General features: G+C 53.1%; 1 protein-coding gene across 3 annotated transcripts in view; it reads right to left on the bottom strand.

The window, feature by feature from the left end:
• PTER (phosphotriesterase related) overlaps nucleotides 1-24,888 on the bottom strand; it is a 57,837-nt gene that overhangs the window by 13,791 nt on the left and 19,158 nt on the right. For all 3 annotated transcript variants that reach the window (XM_029077613.2, XM_007673133.4, XM_007673134.3), the window contains 2 exons: nucleotides 15,187-15,650; nucleotides 13,696-13,961 (listed from right to left, as the gene is read on the bottom strand). In XM_029077613.2, the coding sequence (XP_028933446.1) occupies nucleotides 13,696-13,961; nucleotides 15,187-15,618 (698 nt within the window). In that variant the 5' untranslated portion in view covers nucleotides 15,619-15,650. The remainder of the gene's footprint in view (nucleotides 1-13,695; nucleotides 13,962-15,186; nucleotides 15,651-24,888) is intronic.

Raw genomic sequence — 24,888 nt, 5'->3', positions numbered from 1 at the left:
GTTCCCTCATCTGGAAAATGGGGCTGAAGACTGGGAGCCTCACGTAGGGCGACCTGATTACCCTGTATCTACCCCAGCGCTTAGAACAGCGCCGTGCCCAGAGTCAGCGCTTAACAGATACCAACGTTATTATTATGGAAAGAATTGGGGGTGGGAACTGAGGATGGGGAAGGAAAGGAAGGAACGCCACGTGTGTTCCAACTCGGTTTACTTCTCGTCTCCTAATGGCGGTGTACGTTTCTCTCTACGACGTGGACTCACATAGGCCCCATCTACACTATGTCGCCGAGGGGTAAAAACAAAAATTCTCACAGGAAATTCATCTAGGATTTGGTCACGGGTGGTCATTTCTCCCCGCAGGAAGAGAGATCGTTAACGAGTCCGGACAGGATTCAGTGTCAGGTAAGCAAGCGGCGGAGGGTCAGGGGTCAGAGAAGGAGCTGGGGCCGCCGTAAAGTCCGTGAGGAGACGTGGAGTCCGTCCCGAGGTGTCGAGGATGATCGGGCAGGGTGGGGAGAGACCGAAGGGGTAGGAGGGCCTGGTCTCCACCAGTTCCACACGCCCGGACTGCACAGGAGTGTTGCCCGGGGTAGGGCCAGCTCCAGGCGGTAAGCAAGGTCAATTCGGAGTGGAGCAGTTCAGGGACGGAGAGTTACGAACCTCCCGATCCTCTCGAGATGGCGGCTGCTAGGAACATTCCCCAGCTGGCAGCTGAATCGGTCCTAGGTTGGGGACCACCCAGGTGAACTGTCAGAAGGGGTCAGGGAATCGCCGGGCCCGCCGTGAAATCAGTCTCTGTCTCTCTGGCTCACGTCCCTTCACGTGCTGTGCCTGGAGAGCAACTCTATCGAGAGTTTCAAGACTGGAATGGGCCGGCGATCGAAATCTGGAAGGAAGGGAAATGATTCAAACGAAGAGTGATGATCCCTTCCCACCTCCACGAGGGTACGGGCACGTCCCGGACAGTCAGGCTGCCGTCATCAAAGAGCACGTTTCCTGACGGGTTTCTGAGCAAACCGTGAAGACGGCGGCTTCCATGACGTCGCGGTATTCAGTTATCTGTCCTCCTCGTAGACGAGTGATGGGACCGACTCGGGATGATTGAATTTTAGTAAGTGGGCAACTGCATGATCAGTTCATTCGATTAACCTTATCAAAGGTGGGGCTGAAACCCAAGGAAAGCATCGTAAGAGAGTTGCGATTCCGGGTGGTTCTGGAGCTGGACAGACCCTGGGAGGTGAGGTGAGGCGGCCTTCTGTGGTCTGGAGCGGTATCTGAGAGCCTGTCAGCTCTTCCCAGTTAAGTAGGGCCCGGGCCACGTCTCCCTTGGCTGGATGACTTCCAAGGAGCGCCAAGGTGTTGCTAAAGAGGGATTTATGCATGTGACACTTTTATCCTGTGAGACACCGCTGACGCCGAACGGCCGCGCGGGGCTGAGGAATGCGGCACCGCTGGACATCTTTCAAATGAGATCCTCCGCAGAGGTCCTGACCCTCTGCTCCTGCCGCACTTCAGAGCGTTCTCAGAGGAGTCACGGTGTCAACCCGGTCACCCCGCCGGATCCCATCACCGATAATTGCATTCGCCCGTCTAAATCCTCCCCGCGCTTTCCGGCGGAGACGGCGACCCGCTGTCGGCAAGGAGGCCGTGAGCCGCTAAGCGGCCGGGTCGCCTTCCGCCCGAAAGACGTACCCCCCTTTCCGGAGGCGGATGAAGCGATTCCGCTACCATCTGAAAGGGGATAACGGGGGTCGTCGTGGTACAGAAGTGCTCACTCTGTGCTAAGCACCGTACTGAGCGCTGGGGTGGATGCAGGGTAAACAGGCCGCTACGGTTCCCGTCCTACATGGGGCTCACGGGGAGTTTTCAGGATGGAAAATGCAATACAGACACCAAAAATGTATTGTTTCTATAGTCCAGTGAACAGTTGGACGTGATTTTTCCTACAGCGTGATTTATGCTTTAGCCTCCCGGCTAATCGATACGTTTTCTACTTATAAATCACCAGGCAATTTTATGACAGTGCCCGCTGCCCTCAGCCTGGGGAGATGCTATCGAAAGTCCTTCTTCTATGTTCAGGGTGAAGGAATACGACTCCAGATTTCTGACCAACCGACCGGGCCCCTTGAAGCTTATACCTAAATTGCAGACTTCACCCCGTGTCCACGTGTACGTCAGGTGACGCCCATCAGCAGAGTACCAGAAACGAGACAAACTGGAACGGGTTCTACCCGCTACTTAGAGGACACTGAGATTTTTACCCGCGTTTTCACTTCCCTCCCCCAAATCTACCTCTCCAGGCCTGAACCTTCCCCTTCTCTGTAGTCTCACGTTTCCTCCTGCCTCCCAGACCTCTTGGACGGTCCACCGACACCTCAAATTTAACACGTCTAAAACAGACCTACTCATCTTCCCACCCCAAAACCCATGTCTTTCCCATCACTGTAGACAACACCCCTATCCTTTCTCACAAGCCTGTAACCCTGGCATTAATCGATTAGACTGTGAGCCCGTCACTGGGCAGGGATTGTCTCTGCCTGTTGCCCAACTGTATATTCCAAGCGCTTAGTCCAGTGCTCTGCACATAGTAAGCGCTCAATAAATACTAGTGAATGAATTAACCTCTACTCACCTGTCTCGCTCAACCCAAATCTACCACCAAATCCTTTTGGTTCTTCCTAACATCTCTGGAATTTGTCCCTTCTTCTCCCCCACCAAACCGCTACCACGCTGGTCCAAGCACTCATAATATCCCGCCTCGACTATAACGATAACGCTAATAATTACGGCATTTGTTAAGCGCTTACTATGTGCCAAGCACTGTTAAAGCGCTGGGGTAGATAGGAGGTAATGAGGTTGTCCCACGTGGGGCTCACGGTCTTAATCCCCATTTTAGAGACGGGGGAACTGAGGCCCAGAGAAGTTAAGTGGCTTGCCCCAGGTCACACGGCAGACAAGAGGCAGAGAGGGGATTAGAACCCGCGACCTCTGACTCCCAAGCCTGCTCTCTTTCCACTAAGCCCCGCTGCTTCTCCTGCATCGGCCTCCTCGCTAACCTCCTTGACTCCAGTCTTCCCCCCCGCCTGGATCGTTTAATAAAAAAAAAACTTCCGTCTATATCCTCAAAAACTTCCAAGCGGTTGCCCATCCAAATCCCGCATCGAACCGAAACTCCTTACCGTTGGCTTTAAGGCACTCAATCAGCTCTTCCCTTTCTACGGTCAACTGCTAATTTCCCGCTACGACCCGGCCTGCACGCTTTACTCCTTCACCACCAACCTGCTCACTGTTCCTAATAATAATGATAGTTTTTAACCTCTTACCACGTGCCAAGCCCTGTTCTAAGTCCCGAGGTAGATACAAGTGAATCGGGTTGGACGCAGTCCCTGTCCCACCTGGGGCTCGCGGTTTTAATCCCCGTTTCACAGATGAGGTAACAGGCGCAGAGAAGTGAGGTGACTTGTCCACGGTCACGCGGGCAGACGCGTGGCGGAGCTGGGTTAGAACCCAGGTCCTTCTGACTCCCGGGCCTGTGTTCTATCCGTTAGGTCGCGTCATCTGTTTCACCGACGGCCTCTCGTTCCCTCCCCCTTCTTATCCGACAGATCGCTACTCTCCCCATTTGCAGAGTCTTCCTAAAATAACACTTCCTCCCAGAGGTGATCTCTGACTAGCCCCTTATTTCCCCAATTTTTGGCTCTCCTTCTGCGTCACCTACGCGCTTGGGCCTGTATCCCTTAAGCTCCCCGCCCCGCCAGCCCCACCTCACTTATTCTCCGCTACTCCCCCATCTGTAATTTATTTCGATGTTTGCCTCCCCGCGCCTGATGGTCAACTCCCTCGAGGACCGGAATTGTATCTAGCAACTCTACCGAACTGCTCTCTCCCCAGTGCTTAGCACTCTGCACGCGGTAACCACTCAATAATAAATACCACCGATTGACCGATCACTTCATTTGTAAAATGGGGCTAAAATACCCGTCCTCGGAGACTGTGAGTCCTGTTGGATGGGGACTGTTTCCCATCCACTCCTACCGTATCGACGACCGTACTTAGAACGGCTCTAGGCACTTAAGAAGGGCTTAACAAATTCCATTATTATTCCCCAGATTTTAAATCCCTTGTCTGAATTCGCTCATTCTGTATTCATCTCAGCAAATACAGGGCGCAAACCAAAACAGCCGCTCAAACACCGCTAACTACCGCTAACCCGGCCCGCACGCTTCGCCCCGCTGACGCTAATCTGATGCTCACCGTGTGCACAGCGCTGTACTGAGCGCTTGGAAACGACAATTCGGCAACAGATAGGGACGATCCCTACCCGGCCACGGGCTCCCAGTCTAGAAGTGGGAATTGCTCTGTGACCTCGGGTAAGTCACTTCTCTGAGCCTCAGTTCCCTCCTCTGCAAAACGGGGATTCGACACAGGTTCTCCCTCCTTCTTAGACAGCGAGCCCCGTGTGGGACCTGATGATCGTGTACCCAGCCAACTGCTTAGCACAGCGCTTGGCACACAGTAAGTGCTCAATGGATACCAAAGCCATTATAATCCCATTAGGATTTTTTAGGTCTTTCACATGTCTAATTTCTTTTCTTCTGGGCCGATGGGTAGATGGCAACTCCAACTCCGGCTTTTCTAAAGAGGTCGATTCTTTTATTCAGCTACGATCAGTTTATTCTCTCCACACGCTTGAGTTCACACCAAGGCTTGATATCGCTATATTCTTTCTCCTCCCATTCAAGTGATTACGAACCGCAGTTTTACTCACGCCCGACGTTCGCCAAGAGGTGGATCTTAAAAAGAACCTCCGACACCGGGGCAGATATGAAAAAGATCCTAATACAAGGCAATTCGGGTTGTCAGATATTCTGCTCCTTTAATCTTCGTATTTTGAACGGCGTTCTTCACCCCAGATCCTCGTGTTTCTCTACCGGAGTTCACACAGTGAAATAATTATTGGCTCCGGGATGATATCATCTGTCAAATGACATCATCGTCTGTTTCCATGGGGAGAGCTGATGTCATCTCTTCAATATTATGACTGAAGGGTAAGGCACCAGGAGGGGGAACAGATGGGCTCAGGAGAGGAAGCTCTCCTTTAAACAAGATCAGTGCCAGAAGTGGGCTCAGAATTGCCAGCTGAAACTGCAACTTACTTAAAATGCATTTCACAGTTTACACATGACAGGACGAGCTCTTTCCCTCGTGAACTTCCCAACCGCAACTCGGCAGATGCGAGGCTGTATTTTCCCTGTCGGGTTCTAGGTACTGCGGACTCCCGAGCTCGTGGAAAGGGGGTCTGCGCGCGGTAAGGGCTCCCTGAACACCACCGACTGATCGTCGGATCGTTGGAAGTCTACAGGAGAGGGAGGATGAATCGCACTGGATCCAGCGATCCTGTGGGTTAAAATGTCCCGTTTCACGGGAGTGGCGTGTCAGCGTGGGGGAATTACTTCTGGAGACAACCCCTGGCGGTACCGAGACGGCAGAGGGGTCTGGCCCGTGGCCTGCTGGAGAGAGCCCGGGCCTGGGAGTCAGAGGACCTGAGTTCTAATCCCAGCTCCACCACTTGTAATAATAACAACAATAACGTTGCTATTTGTTAAGCGCTTACTATGTGCACAGCTCTGTTCTAAGCGCTGGGGTAGATACAGGGTCATCAGGTGGTCCCGCATGAGGCTCACAGTCTAAATCCTCATTTTACAAGTAATGAGGCACAGAGAAGTCAAGTGACTTGCCCACAGTCACACAGCTGCCAAGTGGCAGAGCCGGCATTTGAACCCACGACCTCTGGCTCCCAAGCCCGTGCCCTTCCCACTGGGCCCCGCTACTTGTCTGCTCTGTGACCTCGGGCCAGTCACTTCACTTCTCTGTGCCTCAGTTCCCCCGTGTGCAAAATGGGGGATTCGATACCTGTTCACTCCCCTACTTAGTCTGTGAGCCCCACGTGGGACCTAATGATCCCGTATCTGCCCCAGGGCTTGGAACAGTGTGTGGCACACTGTAGGTTCTTAACAAATATCACCATCACTATTATTATTATTATGATTATTACCTTCGTGGTGGACTCTGGGACCAGGCACATGCAGCCTCTGGCTCTTCGGGGCGCCCAATAATATCGAACCGAGTCTTACGATGGCTCTTCGAAGCCGTCCTGAGCGCTCACCTCCTCCAGGAGGCCTTCCCAGACTGAGCCCCCTTTTCCTCTGCTCCTCCTCCCCTCCTCATCGCCCCGACTCCCTCCCTCCGCTTCACCCCCCCCCCCCCCGTGTATCTAGGTACATACTTATTATTCTATTTATTTTATTAACGACGTGTCTACAGCTGTAATTCTATTTATTTCGATGCTATCGATGCCTATCTACCTATTTTGTTTTGTTGTCTGCCTTCTAGACTGTGAGCCCGTTGTTGGGTAGGGATTGTCCCTATCTGTTGCCGAACTGTACTTTCCAAGCTTGTAAGCGCTCAATAAACCTGACTGAATGAATGAAGTTATTAGTCTCGGTCCATTAGTTTGGTCTAATAGGGGCATTGCCTTTGGCAATAGGCAGCACCCAGGTTTGCCTCAGAAGGTCCTGGAATCTGCCAAAGCGCTCGTCCTCCAACAGAGTAAACCCTCGCTATAAACACAGGGGGAAACCTTCCTTTCTCCCGAGACCATCGCTATGGGTAGGCACGGGGCTGGGGCTTGTAGGGGAGAAGAGAACCGGGGCAGGATTCGTGCCAGGAGAAATATATTTTCTGTTATTACTACAGGACCCCTTCATCACCTAATTCCTTTCAGTTCTTGGGGGCGGCAAAAAAATGGCCCAGGGGATGGGGTAGGGGTTTTGGGGCAGAGAACCTGGGCTCTGGGCTCAGGTATTTTGAAAGATAATCTGTCTGCATCATTAGATTTGGGCTGATTCACCACCGGAAGACGCTCGGGCTTAAGGAAGACAGCGAGGACTAATGGAGAGAAAAGGGTTTGGTCCCAGTTTTGCCGCTGGCTTGCGGTGTGACTTTTGGGAAGTCACCTGACTCCCCTGTGCCTCCGTTTCCTCATTCCGGTTCCTTTCTCTATAAAAACGTTCAGGACGTGTCTCCCCACTCCTCAAGAAACTCCAGCGGAAATAAAAACCCCTCACCGTGGGCTGTAAAGGACCCTTTGGAAAAATACATTCGAATGCGCCGTTGTTGTCTTGGGCCGTCGGGCCCCGTCCGACCCGTAGCGACGCCGCGGACGCATCTCGCCCAGAACGCCCCACCTTCACCTGCGACGGTTCTGACAGCGGATCCGTGGAGTTTTCTTGGTAAAAACCCCCCTTCCGCGCAGTAAACCCGGGTCGCCGCCCTCGACTCTCTCCCGGGCCGCCGCCGCCCAGCACGGGCGATACGAATTAAAGACGCTATTGTTACGAGAAGGGGATGGGAAGAGTCTAGGTTCCAGAAATCCTTCGGTAAGGCAGTGCTACATTTTGGTCTCATCTCTCGGAGCCGTCAACGAACCTCTAGGCGGGGAGGACTAAATGAAGGAGGGTGGTTGGGGGGAGGTCCTGAGGGAAGTGAAACGGTGAGGGAAAGCCACGGTCTCCTGCGGCGAGCAGAGGCAGCCGGCCCCAGTGAACCCCAGCTGAGGTATCACCCGCCCAACCTCTCTCCTGAGGCTGGCCTGCTCCCAGCCGCCCCGGGAATTGGCTTTGGATTCTTCGAAACGTCCCCTCGAGGCCCCGCGGGCCAATTCCCCATCCCCTCCCCAGCGGACCATCTCAACTAGACAAAACGTCCTCTCCCCGACTCTCCCCGGATCAAGCCGGGGATGGGGTTTGCAGCCAAGACCACACTGGCCTCCGCGGGAAATGGTAAAAGTGTGCGAAAGCGCTGCAGCTGATGAGATCCTACCATGTGGTGTGTAGCTGATGGGGGCATCAATCAAACTCTTCAACGCAGTAGGCCAGGCCGGGCCAAGTAGTTTCCCGCTGCTTTCCGGGACACCTTGAGACGGCGCCCTGATCCCTTCCGGATCTGCCCCGCGCGGCACGCTGTCTCCGACCAGTTTCGGGGATGCAGCTGCTTTTTATGAAGACAGCGAGTCTGAGTCCTGCCGGGGATGGGAATCAGGTAACGTCGTCAAATACCGATAGTCGGGGTAACCTCGGGGCGGGAGAGGTCCGGGGGCTGTGGTGCCATCTGCCGCCGCTCCCCGGATTTCAGGACTCGTGTGAGAACGTGACAGAATTCTGCGCCCCTTCCGGGTAAATGTTGGGTCGGGGTCGTTGGGTCGGGAGCGGTCTCCCGCAACGTTGTTCTCCGGGGTTAAATTCACGGTGTACCGGGGAGTGCGTCAACAAGTCAACCGGTTGGTTATTTAGGGAACAGATGGGCCGTAGAGGCCCTTACCCATGGAAGCGTATTTATCTTGTCTGACTGATGTCTCCGGGTAAACGACCCGAAGATGGTCGCGGGCGGTCACGTGACGACGGCGTGGCTCGGCGGTCTCTCGGGGAGACGTTTCTTCGTTAACTCTTCTACGCTAGCAGATATGGATTTTCAGAACTAATCTGCCATCAACGTCGATCGTCCTGTTGGTGAATTCTTGCAAATCGGCCTCAGAAAAAGATTTCTGTGCTTCAGTGATACTCTGGATCTATTCCAGGATCCCCAAACGAAGGAAATATACGGGGTCTGTGTTGGGGTTTTTTTTTTTTTTTGCCAAATAAAATTCTGAAAGGCTTGTTCCAGGCTGGGTTTCACCCCCTCTATTCTCCACGGGGCCAGCAGAGCAGAGACACCTTCTCACATGGTTGCCACGCAACCAAACCGGCCTGCGGGCTCAGATGCTTCTCCATTATGCCTAGAGAGCACGGGCCGGGGGAAGCGGGAAATTATTTTCCGCTCCCTCGTCGGATGCTTTGTTTTCCCGGACCCTCTTCTGCGTTCTCCCGTGTGAATTCCGTGGCACAGAATACGAGCTTCACGGGATTAAGCCACATTATCGATGGCTGAGTTTCGCCCTCGGCACTGATCGGATTGTGCGGAGGAGCAGATGCTCAGAGGGTCTGTGGATGACCGACTGAGACGAAAATCTGTCCCGGTAATTGCCTTGCTGGGAGCGTTCACCGACGGGAACCACAGGTAGCTGGCCTTCGTTGGCTGGCCACGTTTTTCTGCCCCATTTAGAATTTCATTGGTAAAAATGCATTATTTTAGGGGAAGGCAGCGTCTCTCCCGTCTCCCCGGGGGATGGCCCCCCTCACCTCTTTTTGCTTCAAGTTAGGGAGCCCCGGGGATTGCGATGTGTTGCTGAGACCCTGCCAGCGACCTCTCAAATCCTCCGCCCTCTTCCTGGGGGTCTGAGGGTAGGATGTCCCGCTCCCGGCCGCAACCTTTAGGCTCTCAACTCCTCGTCGTCCTTTAGTTCTCGGAGAGGGTCAATCGGCCGCTATAGCCTTCTGGTTCTTCCCCACTCAATCCATCAACCAATCGATGGTATTTACCGAGTGCTTACTGTGTGCGGAGCGCTGTAGTAAGCGCTTGGGACGGTACGAGAGAGTTGGCAGACCCGTTCCCTATCCCCATTTCCTGCGTCTGCCAGCTCCCCTCCGTCCAAAGAGCTTCCACCCCAGGCCTTTTCATCTCACCAACTTGCCACAGTACATATCGCAACGCACATTACTCCACGGGCCTCCGCGCTGGCCTCCCGCCTCCGGCCTCGTCCCTTTCCAGGCTGCAGCACAGGCGGCTTCCCGGATCATCTTCCGGAAGAGTCGTCCCGCACACGTCTCCCACAGCTCTCCGGTGGCTGTCCAACGCCCCTCTCGTCAAATAGATTCCTTACCACTGGCCTGCTTCTCCCCCCGCTCCCATTCTCCCTCCTCCCAAATCCACGCGGCTCTCGTCTCACCCTCCTCCGACCTGCCGCTACTTTTCCGGGGTCTGGATCTTCTCTCCCACCCCACCTCACCCCGCATCTTCCGGGCTTCCGCCTACTCCACCTTCAAAGCCCTCCCGAGATCTCACCTCCTCCATGACATCCTCCCTAATTAATTCACACCAGCCCGAGAATCACACTTAGCACTTACGTACGCCATCCTATCCTCGGTACTTATGTGCATATTAATATTTATTCGTACGGGCAACGGTCTCTCCCTTCAGACTGTAAGCTCCTTGGGGGCAGGGAATGTGTGACTTGCTCAAAGGTGCTGAGTACACTGTCTTGCACTCAGTAAATACTCAGTAATACTCTCCTACGAATCGAAGGCTTATCGTGGCAGGAAAGTTTGCCTACGCTGATGGAGCTTAGAGTTGGGCTATAAAAGCCCGTAACGGAAAGGGCTAAGCCGAAGCGTCCAAGTCGATTCGCCTGTTCTGGGCCGTAGTGGCCTGGGAAAGAGTCAAAGGCAGAAGTTCAGCAATCGACACGTCGATCGAAGATTTTTAGTTTTTTAGCGCGCCGGAGAAGGCGCCGGTAAACCGCTTCCGCACCCTTACGGAAAACTCTACGGATTCGCAAACCGGGACCACTTTATGACAGAACACGGGACGTTCTGAAGAGGGTGTGTCCACGCAGTCGCTATGGTTCGGAAACGACCCGCCGGCATCCGAAGAAGAACAAATAATAGAGCTGAAGGACGGATCCACCTGATTCCGCTGGCCAAGCGGAAGACAGTCCGGGAGTTGCCCGCCGATCGGGGGTATTCTTTTTTCTAACGGCCGTTGTTAAGCGCTTACGGTGTGTCGAACACTGTTCTAAGTGCTGGGGTAGGTGCACGTTTGTCTCGCTCAACTCCCGGGGGAGATGTCCTCGTCCTTCGTGACGCCGGGCCCTGCCTAGGGCTTCAGTGACGGGCCAGATTCTCTGGGAAGGTGCTTTGGTGATCTATACGGGAGAAAGAAACCGTCCACGGAGAAAGTGGCATGAGAAAGCCCACATCGGGCAAGAGGGCTGCCCTCGGCCTTGTGAATTAGAAAGGAGGGACGGTCCGGAAGAGGCACGGAAGGGCCTGCTGTCTGGATCGTGGCGGTTCCAGCTGGGTGGTGCTGATATGGACGCAGCACGCTCCACCGGCAGGGTGGACCCGAACCTGCCTCCCTGGCCGCCCGGGTAGCTGAGTGGACTTGGACGCTTCGGGCTTTTCGTTATGGGTAGCCCTCTGTGGCACCACCCTAGGCTTCATCAGCGTTTGCAAACTCTCCTGCGACGAGCCTGAGCCTGCGGGGAGCCACTGACGGAGCCGGGTCGGTTCCCCATCATCACTTCAGAACTGGGGTCGGGTGGTCTGAGCCAACGCCCCGTCCCCCCCCGGCTCAATTATGCCAGGCTGAACCTCGGGCGATGCCCCCGGGGCGCTCGGAGCCGCCCGAATACGTCTCAGACCCTTCCGGTCTGACTGCCCGGCGGGTCCCAGGGGCTGAGTGGCGGCTCATGGCCCCGGGCAGGGCGTTGGGCTACGAGATAGATGCCGTGAAGGCGAGAGTACCCGCTTGCTTAAGGGCCCGGGCTGGTCAGTGCTGCAAGGAGGAGGAGGACGACAGGGCCCTGGCCCCGTCCCACCCCGAAGTAGCGAGGGGATAACCTGTGTAGTGTCCTGCCAAGAGGGACTCATAAGGAAGAGGTTACGAATCCTTATCCCCGCTGCAGCTGGCTCACATTATCATTTTTTATGGTATTTATTAGGTGTCTATTATGTGCCAGGCACAGTTTTAACTCCCATTTTCCAGATAATAATACTCATTACGGTCTTCGTTAACCGCTTACTGTCTGTCAAGCACGGTTCCAAGCCCTGGGGTTGCCCCACGTGGGGCTCACAGTCTTCACCCCCATTTTCCAGACGAGGTCACCGAGGCCCAGAGAAGTTAAGCGGCTTGCCCAGGGTCATCCAGCAGACAGGTGGCGGAGCCGGGATTAGAACCCGCGACCGCTGACTCCCGAGCCCGCGCTCTTTCCACTGGCTCACGGTCTCCAGCCCTATTTTACAGATGAGGTAACTGAGGCCCAGAGACATCAAGTGACGGGCCCCAGGTCACGCAGCAGACAAGCGGCGGGGATTAGAACCCGGGTCCTTCTGACTCCCGGGTCCGCGGTCTATCCACTGGGCCTCGTTGCTTGAATTCTTTCACGTCCTTTAACATCGCTTCACCCTAACGACTCAGACTTTGGTCAGATGCTTCCACGTCCCCGACCGTCGTCGGGTCTGCGTAGGACGTGCCTCAAGCGCTCGGTACAGTGCTCTGCACATAGTAAGCGCTCAATAAATACGATTGAATGAATAGTGAAGATGGTTTATCGGGAGAAAAGTCTGGTTTGGGATCAAATGCACTCAGGACAAACGCAACCCTACACACTTGCCTAAGTCAACAGTCCACGAGAGGGTGAGATTTATTACAGCCTCACAGCGCTTATCCCGACTGTGTTGCATCATACTCTCCCAAGCGCTCAGCGCAGTGCTCGGCACATAGCGAGCGCTCGATCATTCCCACCGATGGACTGATTCCTGCCTCCGCCCCTTGTCGGCTGGGTGACCTCGGGCAAGTCGCTTCACTTCTCTGCGCCTCAGTTACCTCGTCTCTAAAATGGGGATTAAAACCGTGAGCCCCACGTGGGACACCGCCATTACCCTGTATCTACCCCAGCGCTCAGCACACAGTAAGCGCTTAACAAATATCTGAGAGGCGCCGCGGCTTAACGGGACGAGCGCCGGCTCGGGAGTCAGAGGTCGCGGGGTCTCATCCCGGCTCCGCCGCTATTCAGCCGTGCGACTCTGGGCAAGTCGCTTCGCTTCTCTGGGCCTCAGTTCCCTCGTCTGGAAAATGGGGAGGGAGACCGTGAGCCCCACGTGGGACAACCCGATCACCTTCTATCTACCCCAGCGCGTAGAACGGTGCTCTGCACGTAGTAAGCGCTCAATAAATACTATTGAATGAATGAATGAATGCCTGGCACATAGTAAGCGCTTAACGAATGCCGTCGTCATGATTATTATTATTATCCAGACCCTGTAGCCTCAGTCCACCTGAGCAGCTGATAGAAGGCTGCATCCCTGGCTCTCCTAGCGCCGGGTCTCCCCTTAGCCGCCCCGGGCCGCGGCGGGCTGGGGGCACCGTCCCCCTCCCGCCCCCCTCCACGCCCGGGCCGGCTGGCAGTGGTTGGGAGACCTCGGGGTGCCCCGCAGGCCCCCCGGCCCCCCAGGACGGGGATACAATCCCTCGGCAGGCTCACACCTCCGCGTCGGCTTCACCTTGTTGCTTTTAAACCGCTCCCGTTGACGCGCAACAAAAAGACTGAGGAGGCCATTTCTCCACCGTTCTTCCGGGCGGGCAAGTCAAATCTCTTTTACGCCATCAGGCTACAGCTGGAATCTGAACATTTTTTCACTTGCCATTAAGTCCGCCCCCGGTTGAGGGGGGTGACAGAGGGTAGATCCCACTTTCGTAGCGAGGGGTCGTTCCCCACCCGCCTCCCGTCTGAGGGCAATATCTACAACTAGGAAAACATCCCTCAGGACAGTGCTCTGCACACGGCGAGCGCTCGGAAAACACGACTGAATCGAACCCGTCTGAAGGCATTCCGACTCCCGTTTATCTTTCTGAAGCCCCAGTTTAGCCCAGGCTGACGGGGACCAAGCCGCTCAGAGAGGACGCGACGTTTTATCTGCGTCGCCTACCTAAAGGGAGGGCCCAGGGAAAGGGGAAGCTGTGGTTGAACAGGCTACTTACCTGTCCAGGTGAGACATGACTGTTTTGGAGATATCAGCCCCCGCTTCCTGCAGGATCCGGATAATCTGAAAGGGGGCCCTCTGGTCTCTGCCCGGATGGATAATAACAGGACATCCAAGCTGCGACTGAGCGTGGGCAGCGGCCTGAAGAACTCTGTTCTCGCTCTCGCTCAGGGGCCAGGAGCAGCCGATTTCCCCGACGACACCGCACTTGATATCCGTTCCGTCGGCTCCGTGCAGTATTTCTTCAGCGAGGACGCCGGTCAGCTGGACGAGACCATCGAGAGCACTTTATGAGGCGAGGCGCTTTCTCAACCCTCCCTGGTCCTCCCACCCGAGCCGGCGTCCGTGAGGGGAGGGGCGAACGCTCGGCCGGCGGGTCGGGGAGGGGCGGAAGGCTCTCGGATCTCTAAAACGACACGGGTAGCGTCAGGCCCCGAGCGGGCCACCTGCCCGAATGGCGTAGGCATGGCAAGGTGGTTGACTGAACTGGGAGGATACTGGCTTCGGGCCCAACCTGGGGCGTCCGAAACACAACCGGGCTTCCCAGCCAACGCTGAAACCTTCAACGAGTTCAGCTGGGCAGATCTGCTCCCTCGCCCCGGACAACCAACCCATCTGCGCTCTCGTATCGCCCCTTTCGGCTCCCGGATGTAGGGTAGCTCGTAACGGCAGCGGGAGTCAGGCGCGGACCCTGCCTCCGGTACGGCTCCCACGGCACGCCGAGGAGCGGGTTCCTTCGATTTTGCCTACGCCTCTCGGAAGGGTAAAGCCGAAAGGAAGAGGAAATACGGTGGTGAGAGTGAACGCCCATCCGAACGAACTGTTTTAAAGATGAACTGCTCCCCCGGTTAAATGGAGGCTGTTTTCCCACTGCTACTGAACAGACCACGGCACCCGTGCCCGCGGAATACGGATCTGGGGCTCGTCGGCCTTTTCCGCCTTGAAGAGTTCCTCTCATCCCTCTCCTTCCAACTCCCCCTTCCTGCTGCAGGTTCACATTATATTAAACACAACTGAATGGATCTCTCCCTTTCTCCCGGCCTTCTCGCTTTGTAAAAGGAGAAGGAAAATATTCACAGCTGTGCCAAGACTGCCTGCCAAGTTTCACCCTACCGTGAATTTTTACTGCCGGGTTATTATAAAACCCTGCAAGAAAATTGAGGCGGTATAATTGAGGTTTATAATGGAAAATGGAGGTTTATAAACAGACCACAGTACCACCCCTGAGCTCTGATACAATACATACAAATATAATTATCACTATTTGGGTCTCTCGGCGCCCAGTGCGTTAAGATTTTCTTTGTCCCCGGTTCCCGTGTGGAAAAATCAGGGATCGCGGGGCCCGAGCCTCATCCCTTCGGCTCCCACGTCCGTCCCCGTGGCAGGCACGGCGCGCTCCGTGTCCGCCGACGGGAGACGGGCGGGAGAAACGAGACCTAAGCAAGGGGCGGCAGCTGGTAACCAAGAGGGAACGGCTTCTCCCGTTTACCTGTTCTACTGACATGGCGCGGGTTTCCGGAGAATGAGTGGCGTCCACATAGAAGCCCGCCCCGGAGATGATGTGGACGCCAGTCTCCTCGGCGAACCACTTCAGGCGCTTCACGTCTCGGCCGATCCCCGCGGTGGTGTTCTCCACCAAAGCCCCGCCGCCCATGGCTTTGTAATATAACAGCTCTTCCCTGATGGCGTCCGCCTCCTGATGCAACTGAAGGTTCTCTTTGTGGGAGTAAGGGTTCTTCTGAATCCAAAACAGGTTCCTCATTTCAAAGGGCAGCACGGCTAGAGCTTCTCGGCCCGCGGGCGGTGGCTGGTAGCTGCAGTCGAAAGTCATCGTCAGGTGTTCGTGGGTCAGGGTGCGGCCAAGCTGGCTTGGCTCCACGGGGCCCGAGACGGTCTGCACTTTGCCACTCGGGGCCGACATGGCTCCGCCGCAGGAAGAGGGTCAGGTGTTCCCTGCAGAGGAGAAACCCGGACGGACACGGAATCAGCAGCGCGTCAGTACGAAGGCCGCCCGGAGCCCGTCCTCGGGGAGTACGTGGGGAAGGCTATACCAGTTTCAGAGAGAGAATCCCAGAAACTCAAGAGGCCGACTGGCGGACAACGTCTACCTTAGCCTGCTACGCTTAGGGGTCGGGTTTTTTATTCTCACCGGCGGGGCCTGGAACAGAGGCATTTTGGGGAAGATAGTTTGAATGTAGAAGATTCCACTTTGGCCCAAACCTGCCCAGAGAAACTGCCGACCTGAACTGAGCCAGGCCTACTTTGGCTTTGCTTTTGGGCAGATTTCCACGTCCGCTAGCGTCCCTGAGAAGACTCCCTTCTGGGCTCCCTTCTTTGGGGTAGGGCTCGTGCTTTCCCCACTCCCTGGCCTTCCGCCATATCTACATTTGAAAACAACTCCGCCATCTTCGGTACCAGCAGCCGGGGGCCATTAGGGTCAGCCGGAGCCCATTCCTTCTGGAAGGTTCCGCCGGCCCCGCAACACCCCCAGTCCTAAATATCCCCAACCTTCCCCTCTGCACCCTCCGAACACAAGAACCCCGAGGCACGGAACGCGGAACCAGAAGGATTTCCAGAGACGCAAGCTTCCTGCATTTCGGCCTCCTGCCTACCAAGCTACCGACCGAGATAGCCCCACGACCGCCCCACGATTTACACGGTTTTTGTACCACTGAAACAGGAGTGGAGCTATTAGGCGGGTCTTATGAGAATTAAGTCTAGCAATAAGGAGGAGGAGAAAAAAGCAAAGAAATAAAGGAGGAGGCGGCCACATGAAACTCTCTCTTACAATCTATGGCACTCTCTGAGTGCTGCGCACGATGAATTAGAGTAACACCCTCCTCCTTTCTCCTTCTCTCCCGTAGCACCCCCTTCTCTACTGGATTGCCGTGTTCTTACCCTTTTCCTCTTCCCCCCCGACACGCACCACTAACACCGACCGCAATTATGCACCGCTCAAAATGATATTTTATTTACTCCTCACAAACGGGGACGGGGAAATTATGAGGTGGAGGCAAGAGCGGCCAACGGAGGTTTTAAAAGAATGGGGAGATGTGGGCCGAATGGCATTTTAGAAAGCGTCGGGAGCTTCGGCCGGGTGGAGGGGGTTGGGGAGAGAGGAAGGAGGCCTCTTGGAGCGACTGTGAAGGAAAAATGAGCATAAATCGCTCATTTATGCAGTGGGCGGCACTGTAGCGGTCCACAAAAATGAGATGTTTACGGCTTCAATTTGATTTAGAGGCGCACGGCCTTTACAACACAGTATAGTACTTTTATACTTTTCTGTCGGACTTTTCACCTTTTAAATCTTTGGGGCAGTAAACGTCCGCATCGCAAGTGTCCCGACCCCATCCCTGAGCAAACGGTAATAATTCTCCCATGCAGGGAGTAAAGGTTTCCTCCTCCTCACAGCACGCTGTGGTATTTGACGCATCTTCCTCCCTACCCTGCGATGTACCCTAAAAGAGTTCCACTGCTTCCTCGCTTGTAACGTTTCCGGTGTCACGGAAATCACTAAGCACACCCGTCTAAAGAGACAGAAGACGCACGTTTCCGGGAGACACAGCACAAATATTAATAACAAGGGCCAGTGATTTTTCAACCCGGAACAAAAAAGACTTTGGCCGTTGAAGGGGCTTAACGGACGGACCCAAATCCAACAATCCAAATCCTTCCGACGGGAAGGAAGGGTGGGGGAAGAAGGGATGTGATTTCTGTACCTTTTTAGAGCACCGAGGACTCTGCTGTAAATGGGCTTGGAGGTAAGAGGGGAGGACAAACAGTTGATTTTCAAGAGGCAACATTTTTTTTCTTTGCTCGTCTTCCGCCCTAGATTGTAAGCTGTCTTCACCCGCTGGTTTTCTAAACACCCGGTAGAGTTCGGGGAACAAAGGAGGTTCTCCATAAATATGAATTGTATCAAGGAACCCTAAGCAACGGCGACTAAATTATCCAGGGACCGAGAAACAGCCGCCAAATTCAAAGGGAATTGTTCATATATAATAATAAAAATAAGGTTGGCATTTGTCAAGCGCTGACGATGTGCCAAGCACTGCTCTGACCGCTGGGGTAGATTCGAGGTGATCAGGTTGTCCCACGGTGGGGCTCGCGGTCTTAATCCCCATTTTACAGAGGAGGGAACTGAGGCCCAGAGAAGTGAGGTGACTTGCCCAAAGTCCCACAGCTGACACAGCGGCGGAGCCGGGATTAGAACCCGGGTTCTCCTGACTCCCAGGCTCGGGCTCGATCCCTCGGGCCACGCTTCTCCCCATCCATAATAATAACAATCATGATGATATTTGTTACGCGCTTACTATGTGCCAAGCACTGTTCTAAGCGCTGGGGTAGATAAAAGCTCATCGGGTTGCCCCACGTGGGGCTCACCGTCTTGATCCCCACTTTCCAGATGAGATGACTGAGGCACAGAGAAGTGACTTGGCCAGAGTCTCACAGCTGATTAGTGGCAGAGTCAGGATTAGAACCCACGACCTCTGCCTCCCAAGCCCGGGTTCTTGCCACTAAGTCACACTTACTCCAGGAGGCCTTCCCGGACTAAAGCCTCCCCTTTTCCTCTTCTCCCCCTCCCCATCGCGCCGACTCGCACCCTCCGCTCTGCCCCGTTCCCCAGCACTTGTGTAGCTATGTACAAAATTATAATTCTATTTGTTTTTATTAATGATGTGTATATTCTGTTTATTTACAAAATAAAAAGATTTATACAAATTTTTTTCCTTTTAGAAAAAATTCTATGTATTTATAACGACGCTGCCGACGCCTCTTTACCGGTTTTGACGTCTGCCTCCCCTCTCCTAGACCGTGAGCCCGTCGTGGGCAGGGAGTGTCTCTTGTCGGTTGCTGGATTATACCTCCCAAGCGCTTAGTACAGTGTCCCGCACACAGGAGGCGCTCAATAAATACGATCCGACGAACGAGCCGCCGCTCTCTCCCGAGGGAAACCTGAGTGTGAAATTGCAGGGGGGGCTATTGCTTTCGGGATCCGGAAAATCAAATCATCCTTCTCTTTCGGTAGCCGCGGTTCGTCCTGATTAGATTCAGTCATTACTTGCGTATTTTTCCACTGGATTTTTCGACTTGCGTATTTTTCGACTGGATTTGGACCGCCCAAGGTTTCGGGGAGTGATGAGGGAGGGGAGACGAGAGAAAGTGCGAGCTGTCTGTTTACTGGGGAGAGCCGGGGCTTGGGAGTCAAAGGTCGTGGGTTCAAATCCCGGCTCCGCCGCTTGTCAGCTGTGCGACTCCGGGCAAGTCACGTACCTCCTCGGTGCCTCAGTGCCCTCGTCTGTAAAATGGGGGTTAAGACCTTGAGCCCCACGTGGGCCAACCTGAGAACCTTCTATCTAAAGAGCACGGGGCTTTGGAGTCAGAGGTCATGGGTTCTAATTCCGGCTCCGCCACTTCTCAGCTGTGTGACTTTGGGCAAGTCACTCAACTCTTCGGTGCCTCGGTTACCTCATCTGCAAAATGGGGATTAAGGCTTCTGAGCCTCATGGGGGACAACCTGATTATCCTGTATCTACCCCGGCGCTTAGAACAGTGCTCGGCACATCGTAAGCGCTTAACAAATACCAACATCATTATTATCAACACCGCAGCGCTTAGAACAGGGCTTGGACATAGTAAGCACTTAACAAATACCATCCTCATCATCACTTTCACACTGTCAGAGAAGTAGCGTGCTTTCGGGGAAAGAGCCCGGGCTCGGGAGGCAGCGGCCGTGGGTTCTAATCCCGGTTCCGCCACTTGTCAGCTGTGTGACCTGGGGCAAGTCACGTCACTTCTCTGGGCCTTAGTTCCCTCCTCTGGAAAATGGGGATGAAGACTGTGAGCCCCACGTGGGACGACCTGCTTACCTCGTATCTACCCTGGAGCTTAGAACAGCGCTCGGCACATAGGAAGCGCTTAACAAATACCATCATATTATTATTATTATTTTTTCAAACCATCTGGAAGTGCCTGAGGCCTAACATCGTACAGGATGGGCCGGGCCACGAGGACGAAGGGCAGAGCATCGGGACGGCCGAACCCGAAGAGTTCGGGGGGCAGACTCCCCCCGAGAAGCCGACGCCTCACTATTTAACGTCGTTCCAAGTCTCTCCCCACCGACTTGACTCCGCCACGGGGCAAAACCACGGTCCCTGGCAACGAGGCGGCCGGCGCGTCTCCGACGCCCACGTATCGCCCAAGAACCCGCTGAACGAATCTCCTTGAGGATAGGTTGGAGTGAGGATAGGGGGAGAGAAAACCTTGGGGAATAATAATAATATTTGCTAAGCACTTATTTCGTGCCAAGCACTGAAACGGGCACTGAGTTCGATGCAAGATTAGCAGGCCAACCGTAGTCAATCCTATTTATTGAGCGTTTACTGATGCGGAGCACTGTATTAAGTGCTTGGGAGGGTATAATATAACCATCTAGCAATGACACAGTCCCTTTTCCACGCGAGGCTCACAGTCTACGGAGGAGGGAGAATGGGCATTGGATCCCCATTTTACAGAGGAGAAACTGAGGCACAGAGCAGTTAAGGAACTTGCCCAAATTCCTTCTCGAACCGAGATTGGGATTTGGGTCCCCTGACTCCCAGGCTCTTGCCACTAGAGCATGTTGCTCTTCAAGATGGTTCAGAGGATAAAATAGAAGTCTAAAAAAAAAAAATGGCAGCACAAATCCATCTCATCCAGCAAGGCTGTCACATGTCAATTGTGAAAGTCTTTTTTGTAAAAAAAAAAAACCACCAACCCCCCCCCCGTTTAGCTTAACCAAGTAGCATAAAATAAAAAGGACATGAAATACTGAATGTCAGTGGTAAAAGAGTGGAGTTCTATCCTTTTTGGGGGCCTTTGCTCATCACGTATCTCCACAAAAGCTATGTCTTATCGAATTAGACTGGCTGAATGCTTTCAATATTTCGAAAAACATTTTGTTTATTCAAGAACTTTTGACTAATCCTTTTTCTGGCACCGTCCACTTAGATTCATTTCAGAATGACCTTCGAGCCATATGAGAACCTTCAGCTACACAATCTGATAACCGGTAAGCAATCTCCGGCTTCTTGAACGTTACATTCTTCTTAATATGCCACTGGATTGCTTGTCTCTCGGAAAAGCCAAATTTCGCATCCACCATACCGCTTACACGAACAAAAAAGTCATCACCGTTTGAGCCTACGCGGGGGGGATCGTTTCCCTTCTTTTTTCTACAAAATATAATTCATACTGTGGATTTGCACGAGACCAAACGGACAGTTGCCGGCGCAGGGTTTTTATCCTGGGGAATATCTGCGGCGAGCGGGAAGTCGCATATCACGGCTTCTGCCGTGGCTTGGATTTTTTCAGCCCTATTCCCAGTTCGGCAGAGACTTGGAAGTTCTCCCTGCCTGGACAAAGATGTCTCTAACCTACGAGAGGCTCCCCGATATGCAAGGATTGCCTCCCATTCCTAAGCAACCCGACTCTAGTTTCGATCTGCACGGAAACTCCAGGCCACCTGCCTGGAAAACTCCTGTGGAACTCCCCCCGGGCTGGGATTCTTCTGCTGTGTTAAAACCGAAGCAGCTGTTTTCACTAGTGATCCATCAACCGATCGTCTTTATTGAGCACTTACTGTGTGCAGAGCTCTGTTCTAAGCGCCTGGGAGAGTCCAACGGAGTCGACAGACACGTTCCCTGCCCTCTACCCCGAAAGCTCACTGAGGGCAGGGAATGTGTCTTGTTGCATCGTTATTCTGTACTCTCCCAGGCACGCAGGTCAGCGATCTGCAGTAGGTGCTCAATAAATACAACGAGCCTACAGTCTTGATCAAGAAAGCTGTCCCACCAGAAACTGTTTCCACTCATCCGTGAGAGATATTCTCCCAGAATTGAAGATGTCCATCGGTATCAATGATATTTAAGTGTTTACAGGGTACAAACTACTGCTCTGTATTTATAGAAGGATCCACCAGCATAAAACTCTTCTTTTATCGCTCTTTTGGGTCAGTGTTATTGAATTTTAAAGCTTTCTGCATTTTCTTACAAAGCTCTCTCTCTTCAGGATAACAATGGATCTGCAGTGCCTGCAAAACTTATTTTGGCTCACCCACCTCTGTCTCCCTTCCCATCAACTTTTCAAACATTCGACTGGCTTGAATAGAGAGATAAAAGCCCATTTCAAGGGCTATTTTCTCTCTCATGTGGACAGTGCTCAAGGCTATTAACCCAGGCTACCTTTTTGATGAACAGGACGTAAAACCTAACAACTTGAAAGTGAACCGTTTATCCCAGACACATAAAAACCGAATTCATAGCATTTGATTACTGGTCGGGTCACTTAGCTCTAGGCACGCTTTGTTCTTTCATAAAGTGCTTTCACTATGCATTCTGGATTGAAAAATGTTATATAATTGTCCTTCTATTCAGTGAAGACATTGCTGATCGTTAAAGCTAACCTATAACTCTATTTGTGGCCGACAAGTTCAATGCGGAAGAGAGAGTCCCGGCCACATCGGGCACACAGAAAGATTTTCCATCGTTGTGGTGGTGTACGCAATGGCTGTGGCTCCTGGCCCGTTTTCTCTTTGGCCTCCTTGTCTCATTTCCCGTACAAAGCTCCCTTTCTGATGGCAGTGTAATGTGCGTATTCTATCTTCTGCGTTTGACTCCCGGTTTTCTACCGGGTTGCTGTGGCTTTGTGGTACCCAGAAATACTTCCTCTTCCCTCCTTGCTTTAGGTTGCCCAGTTTCACCTTTCCATACCGCCTTTTTTGGGGGCATCCTGCTGCCAATCATTCTCCTCGCACGTCTCGCAGAGCTCTATTAAGTTGGACAAGGGAGGATGACTCTGGATCGGTTAGATTCCAGGTTTCATTCGAACAATTTGGGGGATTTAAGGCCTATTTTCCATCGATGGGCGTCCATTTGGATGGCGCTTTATGCAGCATCGGAAAAAATAGTTGCGTTAACGCAGACGGTGGAGGTCAAACTGTGTATACTGCAATATGAGCTTTCTTTAATGGGCTTGTTGAAAACATGACCACGTATAAAAGGATAACCGAGAATATTATTTGATCACATAACTATATTGTAATTTTTAATATCCATTTTTAAATATATGTACATTGTTCTCTCATTTTTTTTTTTTATCCCGGGCACGCACTACTAAACTTAATAGTCTTTCCTACTGGAAAGTACACTCCTTTTCGCTCTCTTTCACTGAAGACTCTCTAGTTAACAACTCTTAAATTGATTCCTTGAAACTGCTAAATGGGGATTCAATACCTGGTCCCCAGCCAACCGGGAGTCCCACGCGGGACTGAAACTGTGTGCAACCTGATTAACTTGTATCTACCCAGGAGCTTAGAACGGGCGCTTGACACACAGTAAGCAGTTCACAAATATAATAACGATGATAATGATGATAAAAGAAAAAAACGTAGGCACAGTGTCATCACTGGAGGGATCGCGCCTTGTTTCGGATGAGGATGAAGACATGGGGACTCTTCTTCAGGGTCGCTGTGATGTGTAGCCTACTGCTTTATTTCAACCATCCCTCTAGTTAATGAATCTGGGCTGTCGGATGGCGGGGCCCGCAAGAGTGAGAGGGGGTTGCTTTTCTTCCAAGAAAAGCCTCGTCAATGGGCACTTCATAGGTTTACACCCTAAAATGATCCTGCTGGTTTTTATCCCGCCTTTCCTTTTTTCCTTTTCATTCTCACGTCTACAGGGCGTGTGTGGGGGGTGGTCTTTTCTCAGTCTATCTTGGCTCCTTCTACTTTTCCTTCCACTATGTAGCATCCCAGTCCGCTTCCAGAAGCACCTCCAAGGGCGAGATTTTTAAACTTTAATGATTCGGAGGAGGGGGAAGGAGGAGCTGGTTCTTATTTCAGTTTTAAGACATCTGTCACCGAGGGGGTTGGAAGGATCAATGTTAACTGGGGAAGATTCTATAAGGCACTTGAACTATGGCTGAAGCACGTAAATTGAGACTAATAACAGCAGTAATCTAAACGATGATTTAATGGCAGATTAAAACGGTATAACGCAGTGTGCATTGACCTCCAAAAATTCCGTCGGTTTCCTAATGGAAAAATGATAAAGGCCAAAATACTCAGTGTAATTCAAAAATCCACAGTCCTCAATTCAGAACTATAAATCAGATACGGACGGCTACTATTAATAAGCTGTCCTGGGAGGAAGACGTCATAAAACTCGAATTCCGTGCCGCTAGTCTCATTATCTTCAAAGAGACGGGGGTTGGCCGAAATTATCATCCGTAACGATAATAATAACAACTTTGCATCACGCGGTCGTGTTCTCCGAAGAGCTCCAACCATTTTACACCCGCCGCCGAGACCTCCCTGTGTCTGTGAAGTCGGGAGAAGGCACGGCGAGTCACCGAACGCTAACTGACCCCGGGACATCCGGGAGTTTATTTTTGGATGAAATTCCCAGGGGTGATTCTCCTTTCACCGACGAGGAGAAGGTCTGTTACTCAGAGCGCGGCTCAGGAGAGGCTGATCCGGGGCAAGACCTTACGGGGCTCCTGTTGCGGGGGGATGGCGAGGGACTCCGGTCCTATTCTACGTTCCTGGAGACAGGAAGGAGGAGGGATGGGGAAGAGACTAACCACTGCCAGTGACCGGTGAGGGTGCCACTCTTCCCCTCCCACTAATCAATCAACGGTATTTACTGAGCGCTTACCGTGTGCACGGCAAGTACCGAGTGCCTGGGAAAGTAGACTGCAAGAGAGTTGGCCGCGAGGAGCATCTGAAGGAGGAACTTAGAGTCTACAGGATTCATTCCTTATAACAGTGATATAAGGGTGGCATCTGTTAGGCGCTCACTATGTGCCGAGCACTGTTCTGAGCGCTGGCGGGGGCGGAAGGGGGGCAATCGGGTTGTCCCACGTGGGGCTCCTAGCCGTAATCCCCACTTTCCAGATGGGATAACTGAGGCACGGAGAAGCTAAGTAATGATAATAACGATGGCATTTGTTAAGCGCTTACTACGTGCAAAGCACTGTTCTAAGCGCTGGGGAGGATACGAGGTGATCAGGTTGTCCCACGGGGGGCTCACAGTCTTCGTCCCCATTTGACAGATGGGGTGACTGAGGCGCAGAGAAGTGAAGTGACTTGCCCCAAGTCACACAGCCGACAAGTGCGACTTGTCCCCCTCCCATCCTCTAACTGTTGGGGTTC

Source organism: Ornithorhynchus anatinus, chromosome 13 (assembly GCF_004115215.2).
Source record: "Ornithorhynchus anatinus isolate Pmale09 chromosome 13, mOrnAna1.pri.v4, whole genome shotgun sequence".
Lineage (NCBI taxonomy): Eukaryota > Metazoa > Chordata > Mammalia > Monotremata > Ornithorhynchidae > Ornithorhynchus > Ornithorhynchus anatinus.
This window is presented reverse-complemented; position numbering and strand designations above follow the sequence as displayed.